This window comes from Zootoca vivipara, chromosome 4 (genome assembly GCF_963506605.1).
Source record: "Zootoca vivipara chromosome 4, rZooViv1.1, whole genome shotgun sequence".
Lineage (NCBI taxonomy): Eukaryota > Metazoa > Chordata > Lepidosauria > Squamata > Lacertidae > Zootoca > Zootoca vivipara.
In genome coordinates, this window is record NC_083279.1 from 31,579,719 (window position 1) to 31,607,192 (window position 27,474).

Here is a 27,474-nt window from a genome sequence, read left to right on the forward strand (position 1 = left end):
ACATGGTCTAGTCCAGGCATCCCCAAACTGCGGCCCTCCAGATGTTTTGGCCTACAACTCCCATGATCCCTAGCTAACAGGACCAGTGGTTAGGGATGATGGGAATTGTAGTCCAAAACATCTGGAGGGCCGAAGTTTGGGGATGCCTGGTCTAGTCCTTCCCCTGCCCACCCCTCTAATCTTCTTTAAAGGGTCTCTTCTCTAGTCTTCATGGAGTAGCTCGAAGTGGGGAGGCAGAAAACGTTCTTCCTTTCCTTCCACTCTGCAGTTTTAATCTGAAATCTTAAGTACAGTACTGAGCCTTGAGCTCAGAAACTGCTCGCGCTAATGAAATTCTCTGTTGTAAAATGTGCGTGGAACAATGGGAGTTTCGACCACTGCATTGTGGGTTAGTAGGGTCCAGAATCTGGGTCCCCCAAGTCTTATTTCAACACTGACTGCTTTCCTGTGGCTCTTAGGATGGACAACAACTCCCATCATCCCTGACCATTGCTCCTGCTAGCTGGGGATGATGGGAGTTGTAGTCTCAACAGCAGCTGGAGACCCAAGCTTGAGAAACACTAGTCTAGATCATTGTGGTCTGCAATGAGTAGCAGTGGCTTTGCAGGGTGTCAGAGGGGGGGCCTCCCAGCCCCACCTGGAGATGCTGGTGAGCGAACCTGGAGCCTTCTGCATGCAAGCCAGACTGAGCTGTGGCCCTTCTCCAAACATTTAGTCCTTCACAGCCCCACATCGCTGTCTTCCCTTCCCTTCCATGCCAACCCTTTTCATCTCCTCCTATTGGTTGTCCCATTTTGTATCTCTCCTTCCTCTCTGCTCCGTCGGTTGTCTTACCAACTCTGTTCCTGACCTGTTTTCACTGATTTTCTTGTTTGTCTCCATCCCCCTATTTTCCTTTTTGTCTTTTGTCTTCCTCCCCCACCCCAGGTGCATCTTCTCTTGCCTTCCTTCCTTGTTTGCATGCTCAATTCTCTTTCCCACCTACCCAATGACTGCTTTGCTTTGCACCATTTTTCCTTGGCTTCCTTTTCTCAGCTTTCTTCCAGCCCCCATCCATCCTGCATCACTTGTTCCCCTCTTTTCTCCCCCTACAGTTTACCTCTGCAAGGCCTCTTTTTCTTTTCCCAGCATGCTCAGCCATGAGCCTTTGCAGTGGCTTTTGAAAATTGGATCTGGGGGCTCCCTTCCACTACGTTGCACACCTGCAAAGGCTTTCTCAAGTCCCACATTACAGTGCTGCATGAGAAAAGTTTTTTTTAAAAAAAAGCTGTCCAAAGATGATGTTCTGCTTGTGGGATGTTTTGAGAAAGCCACTTCCGCCCTGAAGAGGAGGTGGGATTGCGGGCCGTCACAACCTTGCCACGTACGCATGGGCTGGGTGCTCAGCCCCTGAGCGATAGGTGGGATTGCTGCCTGCGCCGCCTGCAGGCCGTCCAATCTGACTAGCCTGGGGGCGTGTCCTGCACTACTTAAGCAGGGCGCGGGCGGGAATCCCCTCTCTTTGCCCTGCTCACCAGGAGCATTGGTCCCCCCCCCCCCAATTAGGTCCTCTCTCTTGGCCTTGCTATGGACCTCAGTTGGTCGCCATTGAGGGGCCTGGTAGGATTTTTTTTCCCAATTGGCAAATTGTCACAGGCCATTTGGTTTTTCGCCTACCTCGTAGCAATGCGTCACAACTCTTGATTTGGCGGTTAGGATATTAATGTTGAGGTCAGGAGGGGAGGTAGCACCATCACCTGCCCCGCAAATGGAGGGGTATTCCGTTAAAGGATTCCGGGGGTGTGGCCCTGTCTGAAGCCTAGGGAGGTTAGGGCCTAAGACACGCCCCTATTGGTGACCCCAGGGAGGTTCCTAGTCTATGTGCATCACTGGGGTCCTTGGCTGGTGGTTAACCCTTCCCGGACTCCCAGCACACGGGCTGGGGTCAGATATAGCCAGTTAGGGTCCAATGCCTAAGCCAATACCGCTCAACATCCGTAACCAATAAAGTTGTGGCCTTTTCTGCCCATTAACCTTAATTGATGTCTCATGTGTCATTATTCCCATTGGGGGGGGGGAGAGGGACATTGCCACGCAAAGCATGAGAACTGATCTCCTGCAACGCTTCTCAAAGTCTTACACAAGTGTTTGCAGATCTGTCCGAGGGGCTACTTTTCCTGCAGCTCGTGGTTCTTTAGGATCCTACCCATTATCTCCAAATCTCTCACAAAACTTGGGTAAAGAAAGTCAGGGTTGCTGAGAGTACAGGGACAGGGCTTCCCTAAGGCTGATTATTTTAAGTGATTTCAATAGTGTGTTAGTTACAGGTAGGTAGCCGTGTTGGTCTGGTGTAGTCGAAACAAAATTCCTTCCAACAGCACCTTAGAGACCAACTAAGTTTGTCATTGGTATGAGCTTTCGTGTGCATGCACACACTTCAATCGTGTGTGTTTATATTGTTGTAATTCTGGGACCTTTGTGATGAAGGGCAGGTAAGAAATCCAGTGAATTGAATAATAGTGCCACTTAGTAAGTTCATGGCTGCAGTAAGATTTGAACAAAGGCTCCCCCCCACCTCCTGCTTACACTTTTTGCCCTTGGCATGTGCCAAATATTATATATGGTTTCTCTCTCTCTCTCTTCCCCCTTCTGTTTTCTCTGCTTGTTGATTTCTGCCCAGTGAGCCAATTTCTTGCCAAGCAGCATCTGCTTGTGATTGTTGTGAATGGTTTATCTTTTCTGATTAATCACAAAGGGTCTCTTCTTGCACAATGCAGCTGTGTAGTAAGAAAAACAACAACACCCCAAAACAAACAAACCCCAAACTAAAACTTGAATAATTTAGAGAGACAGTAGATTAAAACAAGTTCCAGTTTTTCAGTCAAGTTAAAATCTCACTCTCCCAAGAGTAACTTTGTAAATGGGCCTTGGTAACAATATGTGGATTAGGGGAAATGAACTAGAATGATAAAAGGGAAGCAGTATAACCCCCATTGGTATTGAGATGATTTTTTATTACCACTGTGACAAGTTGATGAAAATAATTTATTATAGTCAAGGTTTTTTTTAATCAATTGTGCTTTTTGTTTTATTTTCCATAAGCACATAGGTTGAAAAAACGCATTTAAAAAAAAATCAAAATTAAAAAATAGAGAAGCGAAGAGAAGAAAAATAACAGCCAACAACTACATTGATGCAGAAACAATATGTTGCTGCAATAAATTAAAAGTCTTTTAGTTTTGTTCTTTTCTGGATTTTAGCAGGGGGGCCTGCAAAACCGCTCATGCAATGGGTCTTCTCCTGCCTCCCCCCCTGTATTCACCCCTAACAACCAGCTCTTGGAATTGCCCCAATCCCCAGAAGCTGATTTGGATGGGGGCATGGGACAGGAAGTTCTGTTGCATTACTGGAAGTTGTTCCACAAGCCCAATTATATTGTTGGCTACAACCCCTTGTCTTGAACCCTTTTTGCCCTTTCGCTCAAACCAGAAGGAGCTGGAGTTCTGATCATTATGAGCCACATGACTCCTAACAGCTTCAAAAAATTAATGTGTTGGATCAGTGTATGTTTATTAATGTTGTAATCATCATAATGGGAGTACGTTCCATTGAACTCTATATGGGACTTACTTCTGAGTAGACATTTCTAGGATTGTGCTGCTAGAATATATAATATACCTGGCAAGGCATTGCAATTTTGAAAATAGAATCTAATTGTCCCCTTTTTCTGTTGGCAGTTTAATTATCCAGGAAATTGAAATTGAAGCATTCTCCAAAAGTAATGCAAAGTGGGAGCCCATTGCTAGTCAGCTGAGAGCACTAATAGATTTCTTCCTGGAAAGTGAGGTAAAAATAATGCATACTGTGTTGGATAAACAGATAAGTGAGGATGAGTTTCTAATATTCATAGAGGTGTCTCACAGATCAGGACCAATTAATGGAAGTTGAGTTAGTGTAAGGGTTTGATGGAGGGAAGACAAGAATTGTGATAATAAGAAATGATTTAATGATAAAAGTGTACTGGAAGGTAAAGTTTCAAAATGTGAGTGATATTTTCAAGTAATTCTAGATTGGAAGATTTTGACAAGTAGGCACATGAAGAATATATTTAAGAAGGGTGTTTGAAGGTGCAGAAGGAAAGAGCTTGGTTATGTTCTTAGAAAAATAGCTGTTTTATTGGAATGGGTAGAAGGCTGGGTGCATTTTTCAACTGGAAGCTAAGGTGCCAAGGCAATTCATATTTTGCCATCAGGTTTTAAGTTTGGCAGAAGGTGGAAGTACAAATTAATACAAAGTCAAAGTCCAATCTGAGATCTCTCATTCTGAGAAACCATAAGAATTCTAATACTTTAACCTGTTTTGCTGCATGATATAAACGGTTTGCTTTTCATAAATATAATTATTACAACGGATTATTCATTGAGTTAAGGTTGTTCGTTGAATTTAGGTGTGATACCTGGCCTTAATTTGAGCTTTGTTACTGATAGTTCATGTCATATATATTGGCAAAATTTTAACATGATAGGCTGCAATCAAAAGAAGCAATATTCACACATAGGAAAGAACTGTGCTGGAAGAGATAGTGGCTTGTCTCTTCTACTGCTGAAGAGATAAGCCACTGTTCACTTTAGAAAGCAGGCTGGCTGTTTGACAGTGGAGATCTGCTGCAGGAATAACATAAAACAAGGCCCCAGCATGTGTTGTACATGTTTCTGCTCCACCCCTTCCCAAACAAGTATTAGATCATAGTGGGAAGTCATGTTCAATGAACCATTTTTGAAGGTCTGAGTTGTTGTTATTGTTGTTGTTTATTTTTAGCTACATAGCCACGTCACGTATCTTGTAGACAGCCTTTGGGATTGGGCCCCAAGTTTATTGAAAGACTGGGAGTACATGACTGCTCTCTTACTGGGAAATGCTGATAGTCACGAACAAGGTAGGTGCATCAGGAGAACTTGGCAATTTCAACTTGTGTTGCTGCCTTTGGGTTCAGCCAACCCAACACAAACCATTAGACTATAGAGCCAGGATGGATGAGAGGCATCAAGTGCGGTTTCATTAACAGATACCTTTTGTCACCAAGCACCAAATGCTGTGTGGTTTTTTGGCACTGAAATGGAGATTTTTGTCTTTCACTTGGGGCTCTGCTTTGTGGTCCACTCAATAAAAATCCTCATTGTCCTCTTTGGAACTTGATTGCAACTTTGTCCTTCATTATGTGCTGCGTTACAGTAAGTCCTGCAGAATAACTTGAATGCCCTGTGTGGTCAAAATCTATTCAGAAACTTCCAGTGTTGCTTTTTAGCCAACTTAAAACAAAACAGCCTGGAGAAAGGAAAAGTTTCTGTGTTAAACCATCCTAGGATTCCCACCTCTTTCTGTGAGAGACCGAATGGCGTCTGTGTGTCATTTTGCTTTCAGCGCTGACTGATGCCCACGAGAGTGTCCTTGTTGAAATAATCTTAGCGACCGTTAGAGAAGCTGCTGAAGTTCATCCTCCTGTGGGGAGAGGAGGGACCAGGAGAGTGAGTGGCATTTTGTTATACTGCTTTGATCATCTGGCTTTTGATTCACACTGCACACACGCACGCACGCACACACACACACACATCCCACACCCCCTGTTGATCCCAGTTTCAGGTTTCTCTGCATTGACAGCAGAATCATGGTTGCAAGACGAGCACAGAGCCTTCAGTCTAACCAGTGCAATAAAGGCAGGGTGGATTTGATTTAAATCAAACTGATTTAAATCACGATTTAAATCACGATTTAAATCACTAGTCAGTAAGGCTTGATTTAAATCATAGTTTTCTACATAAAGGACTAATTCTTGCTGGTATAACTTTAATATGCAAGTAGATGAAGATTTTTAGAATAACAACTTTTCATATTAGTTTTTTATCCCCAGTTTAATAGGTTAATCATTCATATTTGGACAACTTTACTGCTGTACTTAGGAAGGAGAAAAATAATCATTACCTTAATAATAAAAATTTAAACAGATTTATTCAACTGAAACAATAACATTGCAGCATATGTTATTTGCTTAAACAAACATCCATGTTTGTTAACTAATTTGGCTAAACAAAAACAATATATATATATTTTAAGAAACTTAGACTGTCAGCCCAGCCTACACATGAAAAACTTAAATACTGTCCACTCCAAACAATCAGAAAAATATTGTTACTATTCTATTCACTGAACTTCTTGAAACTTAGCACTGAAGGGGTTGTTTCTGTATTCATAGGTTTGTAGAACAATAGGATTAAGGTCTTTTTCTCAACTCTGTTCATGTTATAACATTTTTGCTGTGAAGAAGAGGCATGTGATCTCTGTTGAGTCAAATTCAGTTTTGAGAACTGCAAAAGTAAACCAAGCATCTGTGATAATATCTTGTAGGCAGAGAAACTGCCCAATAATCTTACAAAAACCTCTGGAAGAGCATGACATTGTGAATGGATTAATGGAATTTACCCCAAAAATTAAACATATACAACCTTATTATACATAATTTAAAAAACTAATATTTATTTCATGATGGAATAACCTTTGGATGGTAATATATTTTCCTCAAAAAGCATTTTATTTTTAAAAAAATCCGATTTAAATCAAAAAAATCGATTTAAATAAAAAAAAATCCGATTTAAATCAAAAAATCCGATTTTTTTGATTTTTTTAAAAAAACCATTGATTTTTATCCACCCTGAATAAAGGGCAAGTGTATTTATAACACCCACGGAACCTTAATGTCCAGGCGCCTGCAGTTGTAAAGCAGCTCTGTTTTCATTTGCCTGCAGTTTCAGAGGAAAGCTGCAGAACTAAGCATGCTTGTTTTGAAGGCCATTGCACCCAGTAAGGGAGTGTGCTTCTCTCCTGCATAGAGATGAGTGGGATGTACATGCATTTTACCACAGTGTTCTTCAACCTTGGGAATGGGAATTGTAGTCCCAACAACATCAGGGTTTTCAAGGTGGAAGGAGACAGCAGTATCTTCTGAATAAGCATGACTAGGATCAGACTGGGAAAGCAAATGTTTAACTGCAGCCTATTGTAATGTGGCTTCCTGATCTTGTAAGCAGTAACCCAGTTTACCAATTATAGTGACAAACACACCGACTTGTTGATACTGCAAGGGTCAAGAGATCGGCATAGCTTGTTCGCAGAACTGAGAAGTGTTGGAACTCTTTCACAAGGTTCCTGATACGACTGGAATGCCCAGAGGTTTCTTTATCTGCACTCCACGTCCCTTGGCTCAAAACAAGGAATACTTCTTTGAACAACTAAAGAATCTGCATGGCAAAGCCGCCAACTTTTCTTTCCAGTCAGTAGCCACCACCCCCCTTTTAAAAACTTCATAATCCTCAATCAAAACACTGTTCAAATACTGCGCTCAATTAATTAAAATCTGAAGCTTCCATCCCCAGCATTTTGCCGTATTAAGTTTTAACCCTACAGCTAGCTTAAGCATTGATCAACAACCTGCTTATGCTATAACTGCAACAAAGGGCTTTGTCTGCAGATCCTCTCTGCCAGGGAGAAGAATATACAAGTGGAAGATTGTACTCGAATTACTGAACACTTCATTGTGGTGCTTCCTCAGCTCTTGGCAAAGGTAACTAGCAGCTGCTCTTGTGAATGCATATTAAATAATTCATTTGAATTTCAGCAGCTCACTCATATCCTGTTTTTCCCCCCTCTGCAGTATTCTGTAGATGCAGAAAAAGTGACAAACCTCCTGCACATTCCACAGTATTTTGATTTAGAGCTGTGCAGTGCTGAAGTCCTGGACAAGGTGAATTATTTGTGTGTGTGTGTGTGTGTGAGAGAGAGAGAGAGAGAGAGAGAGAGAGACTTCAAGATAGGATTTAATATTTATCAATATTTATATAGCAATTTAACTGAAAAAACCCACCCAAGCAGTTTGCATAAAATTGCACAAGATAGCTATTAAAAAAATAAACCCAGACTTTAAAAGCAGTAGACATAACAAAATGTCATAATATAGATAAAACCCACAAATGTCTATAATAAAATTGCATGCCTTTGTTTAGGCTTGATTTCTTGCAAATGTGGAGAGCCTGCTGAGTTAAGACTACAGTCTGCAGAACTGTAATTCATTTTAACTGATGAGTTTTTATAGCCCATTAGATCCATGTGCGTGCTGATGGGTGTGGTTGGATTAGTGCTTGGCGTGTCTTCTGGGCTGGAGGCAGGTGGCAGTCCCCCCCCCCCCCCCGTTGCAGTGCTCCAGAAGTTGAGTTGGAAAAAAACATGGGCCACCAAGACATAAAAGTGTCCCGCATGTGGTGAACTTGAGGGCAGATGCTCAGGCTGTACATATGTGGGAAATCCTGAGTTGCGCATGAATGGCATCTTGCTCTCAGGTCACACCTTTTCCCTAGGATTCCTTCCCACACATCTAACTTTGTGCCAGAGCTCCGAACTGGTGACATAGGAAGGTCTTGTGTGCATGTGCTCTAAGAGTGAGGCTGTGTATGCATGGCATTTTATTCTAGAATCAATGGAAACTGGGTCCTTGTGTTTTTGTCCATAGTCCACACGGGAACTAGATATTTTTGTCTGTAGTCCACATGTGAACTGGGATTTTTGCCCCAATAAGATCCTTGTTGAGTACTGGTTTGATTCTGAAAACAAAGCTCATTGCAGATTGTTTCTGCATTGCCCCATAGTGTGTCTGTTTAAATACAGATGCAAACAGATGTAATCAGTCCCTGCAGTGGTGGTATGTCCACACCTGGCCAGTGACCTTATGTGTGAGTGTTTACCCAGATTTCAATTGCCATTTCCTTCTTCATTTGCCTGGGGCATGTGCAGGGAGGAAAAGGCATGGATAACTTAAGCAAGGGGAAGGGTATTCAAAATGTCTATTAAGTCAGCACACCCCTTCTTGTGAGTGGCATCTTCTAGAATCAAGCTAGATTGGAAGCAGCATGCTGAGGATGACCGCGAGTGATTCTGGATCGAGGAAAAGCTATGTTTTTCCGTGCTATAAATAGCTTAGTGTATATGCAGACTGAGTAATAACATATGCCCCGCAATCTCTGTGAATTAGGTCACTGTTGTTCTCCCTTTGGTGGTATGTCCACACCTGGCCAGTGACCTTATGTGTGAGTGTTTACCCAGATTTCAATTGCCATTTCCTTCTTCATTTGCCTGGGACATGTGCAGGGAGGCTTATATGAGGAGTTCATATAAAAAATAATAATTTTTTATTCATACCCCGCCCATCTGGGCAACTCCCAATAGAATATTAAAAACACGATAAAACATTAAAAACTTCCCTAGAGAGGGCTGCCTTCAGATGTCTTCTAAAAGTCGGATAGCTTTTTATTTCCTTGGTAGGGTGGGTGCCACTACCAAGAAGGCCCTCAGCCTGGTTCCCTGTAACCTCACTTCAGCTGGACCTCAGTGTCTGGGCTGAATTATGGGGGTGGAGATGCTCCTTCAGGTATGCCGTTCTGAAGCCGTTTAGGGCTTTAAAGGTCAGCACCAACACTTTGACTTGTGCTTGGAAATGTACTAGGAGCCAATGTAGGTCTTTGAGGACCGGTGTTATGTGGCCTCGGCGGCCGCTCCCAATCACCGGTCTAGCTGTGTAGCCAGACTTTGAACCTAGGTTGCCTGAGTTCCAAATTGAATGCTATCTTGTCGGTTCCATAGGTTCATAGTTTAATGACATTTGCGCTACTTTTGTTTTATCCACAGCACTTGGACACATTTCTGAGAGAGATAAAAGCCGTTGTAACCAAACACTCTGACACAGATGTCCTGGATGCTTGCTCCAGGATATACGCCACCCTTTGCGGTGAAGACGGTTCTGGCCATAAAAAAGTGGTCTTTGCCAGAGATGAACTGGTGGATGAACTGGTGGACAATCTAAACCAGCGTTTGGACACCTTTTGGCATGCGGTGGGTGTGAAGTCTGGATATGTAACAAGAAATGAAACTTAGGTTTCCAGAGCAAAATTTGAACAGGATTTCTTTTTGTTAGTTTTACATGCACTCTGTGTGTGTGTGTGTATACGAGTGCAAACATGGCAAGATCACATCTGATTAATTCCATATATATATGAAGAGGAGGTAGGGTTTATGTGATATTTACACAAGCATGGCTGAGTAGATTTGCCAGTTCACAAGCTGGCAATGCTGCCTGCCGCTTTGGCCGTTTGGAGGAGGGCAGGGAAAGGATATCCTTTTCCTCCCTCTCCCTCCACCCATGGAGAAATACTGAAGTCCTCTAGGCCATAGCAGGTGCTGGGAGGAAAAGGGCAAAAGGTCTGGCCGAGGCATGAGCTGTCTCCCCTCCTGTTGCCTTGGAACAACGTTTAAAGTTAATAATAGGAAGCGCTTCGAAGATTCATTATGGGAACCCTTCTTTTGCCCAATATACTCCTACACAGAAGTGATATCCATGCTAGAATTGTATCACATGCAAAGTGGACCAAACTTTAATGATGGTCTTGGCCTTTTTTGGTTTTTTTTTTAACTGTTTAGATCCTGCAACAACAGTAATTACCATGAATATTTCTGACTATTGCTTGTTTTCTGTTTGAAGTAGTGCAAAGAAATCCCTCTATTGGAAAATAACGTGCCTCTCTTGACAGAGCGCTGCATGATTTGTGAACATTTAAGTCTGTTCTTCACATCTCGGGGAATTGGTATTCCACCGCTAGACTATTTAAAGTCTGCATTCTTAACTAATGACTGTCTGCTATTTGACATCATTTGTCTGAGGTCCAGTGAGAAAAAAAAATAATTTAACTAATTGGAGATGAAACTGAGCTTTTTCCTTATTAGGGCAAGGAAGACATTTCCTCTTCCATAACTTTTTAAAGTTCAGCCTCTGCATGGAGACTGCTTTGTTAAAACATCTTGCAGCGTTTTTAAACCTTAAAAGTGGCTTTTGCATTTCCATTTGTGTTGGGCTTGGGGGGTGGGGGTGGAATTGCTACAGAAATACTTGAAAAGGTTTTCATTAGTTCTAAGAATACAAGAGCAGCTGTTGGGAATATGAATAGCTTGCAGACTCGGTTCAACAACAGTTGATCAGCTGTGCCATTGCTAACAGATGTCATTCCAACATATAAGAGTTCATGCTGATAGTTTTGTTTCTTTCCTTTTCTTTTTTTAAAAAAATGGAAGTACAGTAAATGTGTCAGGTTAAATTTGCCCACACTTTATTTTTGGTAGAAAATAATAAGAAACCATGAATTCTGCACCAACCCGCACCAGCTTATGCAGTGAGATCAGTCAGATTCCAACCATTAACAACAACCTAGTTTTCTGCAGATTTGCAAGTTGGCGGGGTGGGTGGAGGATTAGAGAGAAATACGCTTGATTTCCATTATTTAGGTTGGCCCCCTGATGTGATTCTTGCAGCGGCATTTAATCCACCCAGGTTGGGGAGGGAAAGTTCCTGCCTTTCCATGGAACTTTGCACCCCCACACCCCCCGTAAAGACTCGGTATGGGGTGGCATCCTACAGTTCGACAGATCGTCTGATGTGAGTCAGAGCAATGCAGGAGCAGCCCAGCATAGTAAACTTTCAGCACTCTTGCAGGAAGACTGCATGTCCCTTAGTAGGCAGTGCAGGCCGCCATGCTGCCTCTGCGCCAAATAACTGCTTACAGTGGGAAGAAAACTCTGCCGGTAGTAGCCAGTATGGTGCCTTCCACTTATGGTGGGTTACAGCCCCCCTCACCCATGACCATTGTCTGTGCTAGCTGGCGATGACAGGTATTGTTGTCCACAAAAATCTACCCGCTCTGTATTTTATTGTTGTTGTTATTTTGTTTTGTCTTGTCTAAATTTCATCCAAGGACCACAAGGTGGTTTACAAAATAAAACTTAGATAACATAGTAATAAGCAAATCCAATAGCACACCCCCCCCAATTTAAAATGCCATAGATTGTTTAATTAGCCCAAAGGCCTTTGAGAAGAGGAATGTTTTTGCCTGGCACCAAAAGATATTAACAAAGGTGCCAGGCAAACCTCCCTGGGGAGAACATTTCACACATGGGGAGCCACCACTAGAAACGCCCACTCTTGTGTTGGTGGCATACAAAGGGCCTCAGGTGGTGATTGCAGGGTGTGGGTCGATTCATATGGGGGGAGGCAGTCCTTGGGGTGTGCAGGTGTATGCACTGTGGGGGGGAGTCTGTACGTTGTGTGTGTGTTGGGGAGGGGGCAGGAATACTGCAGGTACCTTTCCCCCTATCCACGCCTGCCTTTCAGAGAGAGAAGTTGCTGCTCAAATGTCACAGTCTTTTCTCCTGTCTCCTACACAGGGAGGAGGGTTTCATGCAGAAAAAGAAGGAATTCATCATATATGCTTGACGTTGCGAAGAATAACTGCTTTTCATAAGTGAGATGCTTGTTTATGTTGATTATTAATTCGCTTTAGTGACCCTCTGTGGGCACATACAATTAGAATAATGCTGCTTTGTTTACAGACCTAAAGCCAGGCAGCAGGGAATCATAGAGTTGGGACCCAAGGGTCATCTAGTCCAACCCCTTGCAATACATTTAATACATTGCATTAAAATGCAAGATTGCTGGGTGAAATTAAGAAGTGCAGGTGTTGGGATCAGGAAAATCCCAGGGTCTGCTCTGAAGGCACATTAAGCAGCTGCCCCCTGAAGGTAAGCAAGTCCACCTGGGAGCCATCTCGGGTTCCATGATGGAAGAAAGGTGGGATATAAATGGAAGAAAAGAAAGGCTTTGCTAATGTAAGCCAAGATGCTAAGAGACTCAAAAGTTTCTAAAGTCTTTGGAGACTGTTTTGGGGCCCATATACAGATGAAAGTTCTGGTGTTTGTGTTGACACTGTTTCCTGGTCAATTTAGATAAAGTGAAGGCCCACTTAGAGCCATTTAAATATAAAGGCTGCCACCTTTCAAGATGTTGTGAAAGAATAAATAGTTAGTGAATATTGTCTATATTTTTTAGATTCAGTGGTACCTTGGTTTAAGAACAGCTTAGTTTATGAACAACTTGGATTAAGGACTCTGCAAACCCGGAAGTAGGTGTTTTGGTTTGTGAACTTTGCCTTGGAATAAGAACATGTTCCGCTTCCTGTTGAGTGTGTTCCATTTGTAAATTGAGTCCCCCGCTGCTATGGGAAAGCATGCCTTGGTTTAAGAACGCTTTGGTTTAAGAACAGATTTCCGGAACGGATTAAGTTTGTAAACCAAGGGACCACTGTAACAGGATTCTCTGGAATGTTTGGTTTTTAGTTGTGCAAATAGGGCTCTGGGACTTGTTTTTTAAAAAAGAATCAGACTGAAGCCCTCCACCCTGCCTACTACTCATGTCTGAAATGGAACTCAGTTCTGAATTCACCACATTAATGCTGTGTCACAGTGTAAATACATAGCATGATGGATGGCACTGATGTAGTGGGACAAATCTAGGATTTTGCTGAGCATCCGTCCCTGATCTTTGTTCCAGGGAGCACATGGCACATGTCCTCTTTGCATGCTAATACTTATATTATGGGATTGCTGTAGCCATAGTCAAGCACTTCCGTTTATTCATGCAAAATTAGTATAGCTCAGTTGGTCAGAGCATGGCGCTGATATCGCCAAGGTTGCAGGTTCAGTGACCCATATGGGACAGCTGCCTATTCCTGCATTGCAGGGGGTTGGACTAGATGATCTGCAGGGTCCCTTCCAACTCTACCGTCCTATTAAATTGTTGCATTTCTTTCTTAAGATTGGAGTACTATAGGCCTGGGCTAGAATGCTGTATACTCTCTGGGAATGGGAATCCAGCCTTACTTGCATAGATCTTGCCGATAGGCCAGATTATTATTTCCCCTGCTCTGCTCCCCGCGGGCCAAGTTTGACAAGTGAGAGGTGCTAGATGCTACAAATATAAGCAAGCCTCATTTTTTCCCTGAACCAGGGTCTTTTACCTGGTGCCATATATGATGTCGGGTGTTGGGCAACTGGGCATGGCTTGGCCAAAATGACCTAGCAGGCCAAATTAGGCTCCCTATTTTGTGATCCTCCTCCCTTGGTCAGGTGATTTATGCAACACGACCCTTGCACCCCTTTTAGCACTTGTATTCTCACACTGCTGGGATTTGGGACTCTCCTTTTCAACTGCTAACCAATGTGGGAACAAGTAGGCTTGAAGATGATTCTGAATCTGGCCACCCTACTAAAAGGCTAGTTGTAATAGGCTGATTTCCACTTGCTTTGTTGGGCTGGATTAATTCTGGTTTTTGGTTGTTTTTTTTTAACAAAAAACAACAACAATTGAGTTAAAGCCATGCTTCATTGTGCAGATCGCCAACCTAAAGATTTCTGCGGGTTGGTTTTTTGTTTTTTTTACAAAATGAGTTGGAATCAAAATGATGAGTAAAGAGGGTGAGGGCAGTCTTGAGTATTCTATTGATGGGCCTGTTTTGTCACAGCAGCTTGAAAGTTCTCAGAGTGATGCTGTGTTTCCTTTTGGACTTGTAGTGCTCATGATCTCACCAGGTGGAATCTCTATGACACAGTGGCTAAGCTCCTTGGTTTTGAGGTGGAACACAATCCTTTACCTGCTCAGGTAACCGTAACAATATTATGGACCAGAACATACTTTGCGTTTCCAAAATAGCACACCAGTGTAAATTAAGTCCTAGCTTTCAGCATCCCATGAGGTTAATGACCCCTCCCCCCCCCCGGCCATTTTCCATCTTGTGAGGCTGAATTTCAGCTGATACTTCGTGTCTGAGTAGAACACATTCTTAATTCAGTGACAGAAGCTGCGTTTAGATGTGGGTGAATCACTGGATTCTTTCTTTGTGGCAGAGGAGTGGAATTTTCTGCAGCGAGGTGACTGCCCATGCTAAGCTTCTCGGTTCAGGATTTGAAATGATTAAATCATGACACTTGGTTTTCTTTTGCAGATCCTTTTGCCTGCTTTACAATGTGCTTATTCTGCACTGCTCTGGCAGCTGTCTTCTGCAGTAGAGAACACTTCTTCCAAGGTTAGCCCCCGGGGTGGGGACTTCAATCCACTTCTCAAGGCTTCTTTGTGTCCTTTTGTCCGTCCTTGGTCCATTTCAGAATTTGAGCTTCTGGAAGCAAAAGTGGCTCACGTTCCGATTTCCTGATCCTGGTGCAGTAGTGACTCAAAAGCAAGCGACACCAGCCTTGAGCTCTCACTTCAGAGATTATTTAGACTCCTTTGCGAGATCCATTATCCTCTTCTTCCCAGGTTGCATCAGAAGCATGTTGTTCATACTTTTGCAAACTGTGCATCTGGTAATAATAACCGATCAGGTTGGAGAGAGAGCAACTACCTGTGAAACAGGGGCTTCACACACTGAAAGTTTTCTTCCTTGGGAAGAAAATCATTATGGTAACATGTGCTTTCCTTTGGTCCCATGGGCACTGTGTGCAAATGTGAACTGCTTGAGTGTAAACCACTTTGAGGTTTTATCAGTGCTTTTTTTTCTTTAAAAATGTTTAGGGGTACTCTCATTTTGACTCAAGAAAAACCACCATTTTATAGTTCAAATGGGGGAAAATACAGTAAATGAACGAAAGTACAAAGATTCACTAAATGTTTAGGGGTCTGCGTCCCCGCAGAAAAAAAGCACTGGGTTTTATTACAATCAAGCAGTGTATAAAACTTGTGATTAAAGGGCACCTGGGACACCCAAGCGTCTTTATTGTACCTGGTAAACAATGGTTATCTATGCAGAATACACCCAGATGATCCCCGAGTGACTTCACTAGTCTGTTTTTTGATGCAAAACCCAAACAAATCGTGCCAGCAGCTCATTTTGCTTCATGTTTGTGTGGTTTCTGTCTGGATTTCACCTGCCAGTTTTTTGTGGGATGTTGTAGCCAGTTTTCTGGGGGGTACTCAAGGGTATCCAGTACCAGCACCTACTTTTCCCTTAGAAGAAAAGCACTGGCTGTATCTCAGAACGAAAAAAGAAAAGAAAGGATGTCACTGTGAGATTTATTTAAAAAAAAAATATTCTTTATGCAAATCGGCATTTCCCACTCTGGGACCCCTTGGTTCCCCTGCAGCAGGGACCTGAGTGACAAGGGGAAGTGAGCTGACACAGATTGGAGCTGATTACATCTTGTCCTTGTTCCACACTATCACTAAGCTGTCTATATAGTGTGACAGATTGTTGCAAAACAGTGGATGGGAGGAATAAACCCTCATTAGATTCTGTGCACATCTCTGTGCTACGCTACTGGCAAGATAGAGAGTGAAAAACTGCTGGATACAAAGGTAGAATGAGGAGGATCATGGTGTCCTGTGGATTTTATAGAGATTTCTCACAGCTCCTGTGACTCCTTGCTCCCCCCCACCCCTTTCTCCGTGCTTCCTCTTCAAACAGAATAAGATGCGAAGAAGAAACTTGAGATGCTACAAAGTTCTGCACCTTTCACAGAAGTCTTGAGATGGGCTTCGATGACATAGAATTATTCAAAGAGGCATTTTGCAGAAATAATTTCTGGTTTTCTCCCTTCTGCTTAAAGGAAATCATTCTTGCCTTGAGGACACACTTGAGGCACTACTGCCACATTTGTACGTGCTACCTCAGCCACCACAACAGAAAGTTACGCGAAAAGGTAAGAATCCCACAAGCCCTTTCATACGACTTTCCCCTTTAGATTTGCACCCCTCCCTATCCTAAGAGCAATGCGGGCAAGTGCTGTGTACACATATTCAGAAGAAGTACTCCCCTATTTTGAGGGGCGCTGTATTGACTAGAGATATTAAAATTCTGGGGAGGAAGGAAGCATTGACTCTAATCTCTACACAACACAGCACCCAGTTGCTGGTGTGACTTAGTGGCTAAGCAGCAGGCTGAGCTGTGAAGCAGAAAGACCCTGGGTTGAATCTTGTCTGCCGTCAACTCACTAGAGGCCTTAGGCAACCCACTCTTTGCTCTCATCAGCCTCTCCATCTGCAGCATGGGGGAGAATAATATTGACTCGCCTAAGAAGGTTGTTGTAAGGATTACAGGTAGAACATGCTTTAAACACTTGAAAGCACTAAGGAGGAGGAGGAGGACGAGGATTAGTCCAGTTCCCTGGTGGACCAAAGTGAGGATTTATTCTTCATGAGAACAACTAACCCAGTTTGGTACTTCTCCACACGAGGAAATTTCAATCTCCCCTCCTGTCATTCTGGGCCCAGGTGGAATTAACACTCCCTAGTGATTGAGGTTGGGAATTTAGTTGTCTCATAGGAATTTTTAACCAGTGGTGTCCCTGGAAGCATCTTCAGTTTAAAGTTCCTGTTGATTCACACTTTGTGGTGTTAACAGTGTTTTCCTCCCGGTGTTGCCTGTGGAGATCGGGTGAAATATGAAGGTGAGCCTGTGAGGAGAAAGGGTTTGCTTGATTGTTACTGGGCACTCGCTTCCGCTTTCAATAGGGCCATCCTAGTAAGTCAGCTAGGGCAAATCTTAAGCTGTACTTTGCTGCGTGTTACTAGCACAGGCGAGATGGAGAATGGTCGCTCAGCAGAGTTCCCAGGTGGGCAGCAGGTGCAGCCTGGCATGGCTTTCCCCAGGGCACCAAAGAAACATTTCCCCTTGCAGACAGCCGTTGGAATCAGCCAACTGCAGGGGCTTCTGGGTGTGCTCCCAAAAACTTTGTTTAAATTGGTCAATCACAACCTTCAAAGTGGGTGTGGCAAGAGCGGCGGACCAGAGTAAAGAAGTCTTCACTCCAGTCCACCTCCAGAATGCTGAAGCCCCAACAGCACAGTGGCAACTCTCCTGCCCCCCACCCTATATTCTGCTCTCTTGGTGCTGTGGTTCAAAATGGTCACTTTATTTGGGGCTGGGAAGGATTTTGCCTCCAAACAAATGGACCTATTTGAGGGTTTTGCCTTCCTCATAGCAATCATCACAATTTTTGGCAGATAAGGAATTGGTGGAGTCGTTAATCTAATCTCAGGTGTGGGGGTTGGTGGGGGAAGGGTGTACTATTTTTTGTGACTTTGAAAATGGCATTTCACAAGCTGAATTTTACAAGCTGGTGGGGTTTTTGTATTTTTTGATTGTTCAAGGTTTTGATGTGCTGTAATCCAATGTTATGTTACAACAATATGGTGCATTTGTTTTTAAAAAATTGTATCTTTAGAGCCATCACATTTTTTCACTCCATAAGACGCACCTGGCCATAGGACGCACCTAGTTTTTTAGAGGAGGAAAGCAAGAAAAAAATAGTTTGCTTTCTTGAATTGTCCTAGGCATAGCAGTCAACTCCTGGAGGCCTTAGGTGCCTTTGCCCCCCATTAAATATTCGAGGAAGTCATCCTCCCCCCAATGTTGATGGGCATTGTCATTCATATAGTGTGCATGCACTTTGTCTTGACATCAACTGCAGCGGTTCTCAACATGTGGGTCCCCATATGTTGTTGGACTACAACCCCCATCATCCCTGAGCTCTGGCCTTGCTAGCTAGGGGCGATGGGAGTAGTAGTTCTAAAACATCTGGAGACCCACAGGTTGAGAAAGAATGATACAGTATGTGAGGTGGAGCTTACCTGCCCCCCCCAATATTTTATTCAAGTTGGAAGAGGGAGGGAAGGAAGGGGTGAGAGAGAGATAGAGAGACAAGGAAGGAAGGGGGGAGAGAGAGAGAGGGTGGAAGGAAGAGAGAGGGAAGCCGCCCTCTCCGCTGTCACGGAAGCAGCCCGAGAGCCGGTTTCCCTCTGGCCTTTGCTCCATAGGACACACGGACTTTCTCCCTTCCTTTTTTGGGAGGGGAAAAGTGCGTCTTATGGAGCCAAAAATACAGTATATTGTTATTTACTGCCTTGGTGCACATGGATCTGAAAGGTGGCTTGTAAATATTTCAAAATAGAAGTACCGAAGTTGTTTTTCTTTTATTTATCATTGTAGGCTTTTATGATACTTTGTGACTTGCTGATGGTTGTAAGTCATCAAGGTTTAAGTGATGGACTGAATGGGTTCCTGGAGTACCTTCCCAGTTCATCTCTTCAATCAAAACTGCTCTTCTTCATTCAGGATCATGTATTCACAGAGGAGGCAAGAGAATTCAGAGGTCAGCAACGCTTTCCAGCAAGGAACTAAACATACTTTGCTGATAATGTCTGTGTTCCACATAGTAGTGTTCTGTTACCCAAGGTAGACAGGGCGATAGCAACTAAAATCACATACTGAAATCACATACTGAAATGCCTTGCTGGGATTACTGGAACAAAAAGTTTTAGCAGGCTCTGAAAACAGTAGAGTGATGGGTGCCTGCGTAATATCAGTGGACAGGGAGTTCCCAGGATGTGAAGGAAGATGGAGTGGATGCACCACAGGAGGTGCCAATGTGATCGCTCATCGTGTTTATTTCAGTATGGGGCTTTCATTGCTCTCCTGTTTAATCTTCAACCTCATTCTTGGTCCCCAAGATAAAGATTCTGTTGGCAGTCAGAATCTGCGGTTAACCTCTACTGCAGGTTCTGGCACTGAAGATGTAGAATTTACTCCAGAAAAAAACCTTGTGCCATCGTATCTATTTCCTACAAGAAGCTCTTCCCAACACTCTTGCATTAGTATTTCTAGCATATAGGTTAGCACAATGCATCAGGAAATGTTAATAGCCCAAATGACCCAACTGTGCATATTTGTTTGTTATTACAAGATAAGGTACACTTGCACTGATTTTTATTATTTTTATCCAGCAATATGTGAATGTGATTAACTTCCCAGTCATAGTTACATAGGGTTTAGGACACCTCTGGTATTCATTTGCTCCTCTTTACATACTGTACATAATGCTTTTGAGTGAGGAGATCCATGTGAAATAGCAGATGAGTTGTTAGCACTATCATCAGCCTGGGTAGCTCAGTTGGTTAGAGCGTGGTGCTAATTCCAAGGTTGCAAGTTCGATCCCCATATGGGGCTGCTCCATATTCCTGCACTGAAGGGGCTTGGACTGAATGATCCTCAGGGTCCCTTCCAACTCTACAGTTCTGTGATTCTGTGATGTTTACCATCTAAAAAACAAATAAATGCTTTTAAGGTTTCGTGAGCTGGCCACGTACTCGAGGGTGTCTATTGCTCAGATTAAGGTTCGTATTTAAAAATGCTTCGGAATGCAATGTTAGCATGAAACCTAACCAAACTTGCTGCTGTAGTCTTTACAGGAGAAGAAGCGAAAAAGAAGGAAGAGCAAAAACTGGATGCCTTGCAGCTGAAACGGTGCCTCCTTGCAGCTTATTGCAAGTTAATTGTCAATAATGTTGTCGAGATGACTGCGGCTGCTGAAATCTACAAGCATTATATGAAGGTAATTGAACAATCCCCTTAACGATGCCTTCTAGATGCTGTAAAATTCATATATAGCACAAACACTGAGTTTATTAGTACACACTGTCTTGATGCATGTGTCATTGTGAGTACAAATGAGTACACTCATCACATTGCTGACTGCACCTTTAGAAGAATCTTTCTTAACAGCACCCATATTTACACTGTGATGGGGGGCGGGGGCGGGGAAGAGTTATGGCAGGCTGGAGAAATGTTTATGTGCATTGCTAATACTCTCACTACTTTGAGGGAATCTTACAAGGAAAGAACTTTTGCAAGGTGTCTGTAGACTCTTGGCTTTTTCACACCTTACAGGGTGGGTTTTTTTAAAAAAATAAAATACTAAAAAGGGTAAAGGGACCCCTGACCATTAGGTCCAGTCGCGGATGACTCTGGGGTTGCGGCGCTCATCTCGGTTTATTGGCCAAGGGAGCCATGTGGCCAGCATGACTAAGCTGCTCCTGGCAAACCAGAGCAGCGCACGGAAACGCCATGTACCTTCCCGCAGGAGCAGTACCTACCGGTATTTATCTACTTGCACTTTGACATGCTTTCGAACTGCTAGGTGGGCAGGAGCAGGGACCGAGCAACAGGATATATAGTACATGCATCTAAAAAGTTTTGAGTAGAAAACTCAAAATACAGTCGAAAGTGCAAAGATGCCAACACACTTATCTGGCAGGTACACTTTCCAGGCAGCTGTGCCTGGCTATGGTTCTGTTTGAACACACACTGGGAACAAATCTGGTTAGCTGCAATATAGTGAGAAGGGCTAAACATAGTACAAAACCGTCGCTTGCTGTTATGTGCACCAGCCTCAGGCCTAGACACTTCCCTCTACACTGTTGTGGCCATGAGTAGGAGATTGGAAGCATTCACTCCAGTTTTAAACTAGCTGCAGTTCGTTGTTTCTTACAAGGGGCACATTGCGGGTGGTTCACCGTAGCTTGCCTGAAAAAAGCCTACTTCAAATCATGGTATGGTCCCGGTTTGTTCAGATAAACCTCGGTTAAAACTAAACTGCAGTTCCTGGTTTGGATGAAGCAAGATATTGTTTGTTTAAAACTGAAGTGGATGCCTCTGATTTCCTCCTTGTTGGCTGCACTGGAGGAAGGAGTGGGAGCAGGCCCATACACATAACGCTGAACTGGGTTAGCTTCGTGTCCAAATTAGGTCATCATATGAAACACCTCTGCAAAACTGATCAGGTATGGCCTCTGCGTATTTTTCACACACACACACACACACACACACACACACAGGAAATAAGCACAGGATGTGTTCAGAATATTCTAGAGCTAGAACCTAGACGTTTTGTGCAGGGGGGTGCACACGGAGGGGAAGATTCAACACCTTCCTGCTCAGTTCTTATTTGATAACTTCACCAGTAGCTTTGACTGGAATATTTTTTTAGGTTTTCCAAAACCAAGCAAGTTAGGCCTGTGATTTTTCTTTTCTCCGCTCTCTTGTTTTTATATAGATATGAGCTGTGATCCTGTTTGGAAGTGAAACTGACTTCCAATTAAATGTGTTCACTCAAGAGTGTACTGCACGAATAAAACCATGAGAAAACGCTTGCAATGTACAATGGAGCCTAAATACCATCATTCCTTATACATAGCTATAAAAAAAATAACATTTTTTGAATAACCTTTAAAAAAATGCTATTCCTTGACGTGATTGAGAGTTTTCCCCTCTTTGCCATTTAACAGACTTATAATGACTTTGGCGACATAATTAAAGAAACTTTGAGCCGGACGAGGCAGAATGACAAAATTCAAAGTGCAAAAACACTGATCCTCTGCTTGCAGCAGGTAGGGCAAATCCTGTATACATCCCATTGATGGAACTCTTGGTTAGGACTATATTGGGGTGGGGTAGGGAAGATGCTCCTTCAGGTATTTGGTCATTCTGGCCTTTATGTGTCATCTGTAAAATTCTGAACACAGACCAGAACTGTATTGGTTGCCAAGGTAGTCCTTTAAGAATGGTGCAGTGTGGCTCCAAATATCGACTCCTCTTAAAAGGCAACCCACTGCGTTTTGCACTAGCTACAGTTTCTGGTGCTATGTGGGCACACTAGCAGGAGGTGCCAGACTGGCTCTGCTGCTGCGCCTGCACAGTTAAACTCTTATAACAAGTTAGAATTGGTTCACCTAGTCCAATATTATCTACTCTGACTGGAAGTTCTCAGGGTGCTCTTTCCTTCACTGCCCTACATGTCTTAGTCCTACCGTAGTTCTCACTCAGGCAGCCCTATTTAGGGAAGTTTTTAGTCTGTGATATTTTAATGTATTTTGATATGTGTTGGAAGCCGCCCAGACCCGGCCAGATGGGCGGGGTATAAATAATAAATTATTATTATTATTATTATTATTATTATTATTATTATTATTATTATGTAGCGAATCCATGTCTGGGTTGTTACCGTGTTGACCTGCAAATGAGGTGAGGGCATCTGGTGTTCAAAATGAATGAGAAATGCTCCTCCAAATTATTTACCTCCACATAGAAGAATAGATTTTAGGGAGAAAGGGAATGGCCTACTTGCCATCCTAATATGATGGCTTTATCCAGGGCCAGACCTACCATTAGGCAGGCTGTGGTAGATGCCTCAGATGGCCATTTTGGGCAGTTCATGAAAGGGCAGGAAACTGTTAGTTGGTTCATTTATTATGATTTTATTTTTACTGGCAGAGAGGAGAGGTGCTTGTGGGATTTTCTGCGGGAGGTGCCAAAATAACTTGGCTGGCCCTGGGTACGATGAACCTTGGCTTTTTGTAGTTGGAAGTGGTGTAGCCCCAATACAGGCTCACCATTTCCATGAGAGCTAGGCCCCAGATGCACTGATGCATTTTATCTTGGTGTCATATAAAGAATTCAGAATTTTGTTAGCCTAGGCTAGCTTGCTCTGAGCTGTCTTATCTGCTCTGCAAGCTTACATGCCACCCTCCAAGCTTCAGAATGTCCCCCTTCAGATGGCTGACATATGAGCCCAGTGGATTTCAAACAATGTCGTCAAGCGCTTAGGAAGTGCCATGACCCATCTGCTGAAATATGAGAGATGGGGAGGCTCAGCAGCATTTTGTGAGCTGCGCTCTGCTCACATAAGTCAGGAGCCTGTGTTTACATATCGCATAGGCAACCAGCCCAGTTTGGGAGTTTCATTGACCTTGGAAAGTTCGAACATCAAAGCATGCTAATAACCCACCTAGCCAGTTGGTTTGGAGGAAATCACGTTCTTTCTTGTATTAATGAGCACTTCAGGCTTGTTCTCCATTTATGCAAGGCAGGCTTCAATATAAAATGTATTCAAAAACTATGAGCAAAGTATGTACAGTTAGCTCAAGTTACATGCTTAATCTGATCCACAAAAATATTCCTCAGAACAAGTATTGGGAAGTGTTAAAAAAAGTAGTTTCCCCATATTCAGAAGAATTCTGAAAGGGGTTAATTGCATGTTACATGCAAATGGATAATTCATGTTGTTTAATTAAATGGCATCCCTCAGAAGGGATGGTTTATTTTATTTTCATGCTCTCACACCGTTTTGTATTGGAGAAGTGGCAGAGTTTAGGTGTTTTAATTGTGTCCCCTATGTATTCTGATCTGTCCGCCTGAATTCCCACCTGTAGTGTTTGGATTCTTGCTCAGGTTGGTGGGGTTCTAGAAATATATAATCAGATTACTGGCGCTTAACTGCGTCCTGAGCAAGGAATTTGTCAGATGTATGGCAGGTATGTGTTCTTGGGGCTTTCTTCAATTATCTGGAACATTTTATATCAATTCCTGTGGTCTACAGCTGTTTCAGAAGCATGCCAGAAGCCAGGACAACAGCAATAGCATTAACAGCATAGATTCCTCCTTCAACAACATTAAAGAGCTCGCACGGCGCTTTGCTTTGACATTCGGCTGGGACCAGGTGAAAAGTCGAGAGTCTGTAGCCATGATACACAAGTATGTGCCAAATCCATGTTGTCCCCTGGTCTTCCATTGTGTGGCATCCACGTTATAAACCTCTGTGCTCTCTCTCTCTTCTTTTCCTTACTGGTGCTTAAAGGGAAGGTATTGAGTTTGCCTTTCAAGGAATTGGTGCCCTGGAAGGGAAGAGCCTGCCTCCCAATCTGAACTTCCTGCTCATCCTCAGTGAATTCTCCAATAAGCTTCTAAAGCCTGACAAAAGACTTGTGTAAGTTTTCCCTTTGGTGTTCAAATGCTTCTGGATGCTCAGTGCTGTGGCACAGGAGTCTCTGTGGTATAGAACTTAAACAAACTCTTATGTATGGGAGGTGCTAACTGAGGCATAGCATAGCTCCTGCTTACAAACTACTTGTGCATTTGTGCTCGGAGCGAATAAATGGCAACCTCTCTGTGTACAATTCTGCCATGGATTTCTGTTGCTGCCCTCCTCCCTGGTCTTCTGCTGCCAATTTGAAGAGGTGGGCTGAGCTGTTCGGACTCTGGCATACCTTTGCTGCTAGTATAGCTCACACAGCACTGAAATGGACAAGCTGTGGCTGTCCGGATATTGTAAGTCTACAGCTCTCGCCATTCTAGGAACATTTGCTATGGTTGCTGGGAGTTGTGTGTCTGATAAAGGGCCACAAGATGCCTGACATACAACTGAATTCTGTGTGCTTTTAGGCTGACCCTTGCTGGCCAAACCACTCCTAAGAGTGATGCAGAAGTTGGAAGAGTTATGTGCAGCTGCACACATGTATACACACTGGTGGTGCGTGTTATGAGCAAGCAGTGTTGTTATCAATCCCTTGTCTACAGCAGAGCCACTAGAATATGAAAAGCAATTAGGAAGCTGCTGCAATAGTATACTCCTGCTACACAAAGCAAGCACCTTGGAAGTCCACATTAAACATGCTGTATTTTAAATATCCTTTCTGTGCGGAATTGTTTCCGAATTAGTGTTGTCTTGTCTTAGCTGATCGATGGGCTGCCTTGGTTGAGAAATAGAGAAAAGCTTTGTTAATTACTATAGTGAACCACCTCCTTGTCCTGATCTTTCGGTCATTTGTATTTCTCCCTCATGTTCACATCCAGATATAGTTACTTGCTGAGATATACCTCTGAACCAGCACTTTGTAAAGAAGAATTTGTGTACTCACTGGAGTGGTACAGAACCTCTTTGCTGGCCAATGATGAAGATGAGAATTCTATCATCAGCAGCCTAAGTGAATTGCCATCCAATAGGACACCATGTAAAAAAAACCTCTCTGAAGGTATGATGTTATTATTTTATTTTTAAAATTTATGTATCTGGGTTAACAATATACCGTAATTCTCTCATCTGGTGTCTTGTAGCAGTTGTATGGAACAAAGCAATCACACATTAATTAATCAATCTATATATTGCAATTTAACCCTGTATATACAGTAATCACAAAGTCATTTAGCCCTTTCAGTTTCTCCATTATCCTAGCTTGCTAGATGGAACAACATTCCCTTTGCTGTTACAGGGGTTCTCTCACACACACCCCCAGGCACTTTGTAGCATGCAGGGAAGGGAAAGTTCTGTTGCTGACAAGGCTGGTCAGTATGAATCTAGACAGTGAGATAAGATATAAAAAGGGTAGAGAACTATCATTAGACCTTTCCCAGCAACTCCATTCTATCTCCCCTCCAAGCTAGTTTTGTTTCCCCCAAGTAAGTCAGCATTTTGTACCCACTGAGCAGGCTCCCTTGGTTTTGTTTGCTGCATTTTTAAAAATACTTTTTGCAAAACTCAGGGTTACTTAAAAGCTGCTGCTGTCTCTGTTTTGGCTACATAAGCGTAGACATTCACTCCTGAAGATCAGAAATACAAAAGCTTCTGTATCCACTGAAAAAACATTTTACATCCTAGCCCCTGGAAGCAACCCATTCAGCTTTGAACTCTTATATTCTTTCTCCCCTACCATGGCTCCCCACATAAACCCTCTCCTGAGGTTTCATTGTGGACTTTGATGTGGTGCAAGGAACAACAGTCAGAAAGGAGAAACTGGCAGCTCCCCTGTGCACAGACTTAGGGTGTACCTATTGGTACCTCCCAAGTAGTGGTTCTAGGAATATGCTTGTCGGTGTTAAGGCATTGTGGCGTGTTCAGTCGTTTGCACTGAGTGACATGTAGATGGATGAGAGATATAATTTGTTGCTTCCAGGATCCTGCGCCAAAACCAGTCACACTGAGATGGCAAACACACCTTCACAAGCCCAATGCCCATCTGATCTCCCTTCCTTGGCACTGAGAAGCAGGAAGAGGCTAAAATCTCATGACAGTTGTCACCAAGAATATGCATCAGAAACTGGTCCTGAAAGACTGAAGAGAAAATATAGGTAAGGAACAGGCTTGGGGGTTATCTTTGTAACTTGGAATCTCTCGCTTGGCTGTAGTTTCTGCAGCACTTAAGAACTGAATCATTTCAACTCAACCTCTACTGAAGAACATATGAAGCTGTTTTGTAGGGTCTGTTTAGCCCAATATTGTCTACTCCCAATTAGCAGCAGATCTCAAGAGTCTTGGGCAGAGCTCTGGTATGCTGTTCTTTAACTGGAAATGGCAGGGTCCTTCCCGAAGTGTATTGTTAGCCACCAGTTCTTAAATTTCAAAAACAAGTTTCTCCATGATTCCTATTAGAAAAGAAAGTCTTTTTTGGCCTTTAGATTAGTTGCTGTCCTTGGAAACCAGTTTTGTAATCTATCTGGCTTCTCATTTCAGTATTCCAGATGGTGTCAAGGTAGAAAATACAGTGGAGGTTCTGGCTGAAGAGGCTGATATTGATGTTGTTGGTGCTGACCAGGTAAGGATGGCTTTATATCGAGGTTTCAGATATTTTGTTGGTAGTACACACTGGTGGAGTGGGGAAGAATAAGGTTAGCCTTTTCACTTAGCGTTTCAAATCTTGGGAAAACACTCAGTACTGTATTCTTTTTAATCTGTTGCGGTAATATCTGCCTACTGTTAATGCCTGTTAAAGACACACACATAACTGGTAACTCCTAAATTCAAACCCCAATCTGCCGAGCACCACTGTTACCCATTCTTCATTTCTGCTCTGATGAGGAACTGGTGATTGAAAATACATTTTTATTAGAAAACATTATTCACATAGCAATATAACTGTAATTCAAGTAGGCCACAGGGTCTGTACAGAGCTCTGTGTAATAACATTGATTTGTG

General features: G+C 43.0%; 1 protein-coding gene across 7 annotated transcripts in view; it reads left to right on the plus strand.

Moving 5' to 3' along the window:
* The window catches only part of LOC118085216 (cohesin subunit SA-2), a 58,050-nt gene that overhangs the window by 30,254 nt on the left and 322 nt on the right, over positions 1-27,474 (plus strand). For 6 of the 7 annotated variants that reach the window (XM_035115606.2, XM_035115612.2, XM_035115613.2 and 3 more), the window contains 18 exons: positions 3,717-3,825; positions 4,798-4,915; positions 5,401-5,504; positions 7,502-7,594; positions 7,685-7,774; positions 9,709-9,912; positions 12,292-12,368; positions 14,473-14,560; positions 14,904-14,984; positions 16,501-16,593; positions 18,882-19,044; positions 20,132-20,283; positions 22,016-22,117; positions 24,106-24,260; positions 24,364-24,492; positions 25,359-25,537; positions 26,456-26,630; positions 27,013-27,462. In XM_035115606.2, the coding sequence (XP_034971497.1) occupies positions 3,717-3,825; positions 4,798-4,915; positions 5,401-5,504; positions 7,502-7,594; positions 7,685-7,774; positions 9,709-9,912; positions 12,292-12,368; positions 14,473-14,560; positions 14,904-14,984; positions 16,501-16,593; positions 18,882-19,044; positions 20,132-20,283; positions 22,016-22,117; positions 24,106-24,260; positions 24,364-24,492; positions 25,359-25,537; positions 26,456-26,630; positions 27,013-27,166 (2,266 nt within the window). In that variant the 3' untranslated portion in view covers positions 27,167-27,462. Of the gene's footprint in view, positions 1-3,716; positions 3,826-4,797; positions 4,916-5,400; positions 5,505-7,501; positions 7,595-7,684; positions 7,775-9,708; positions 9,913-12,291; positions 12,369-14,472; positions 14,561-14,903; positions 14,985-16,500; positions 16,594-18,881; positions 19,045-20,131; positions 20,284-22,015; positions 22,118-24,105; positions 24,261-24,363; positions 24,493-25,358; positions 25,538-26,455; positions 26,631-27,012; positions 27,463-27,474 lie in introns of those variants that run through there. The other variant, XM_035115609.2, reaches the window with a different exon arrangement.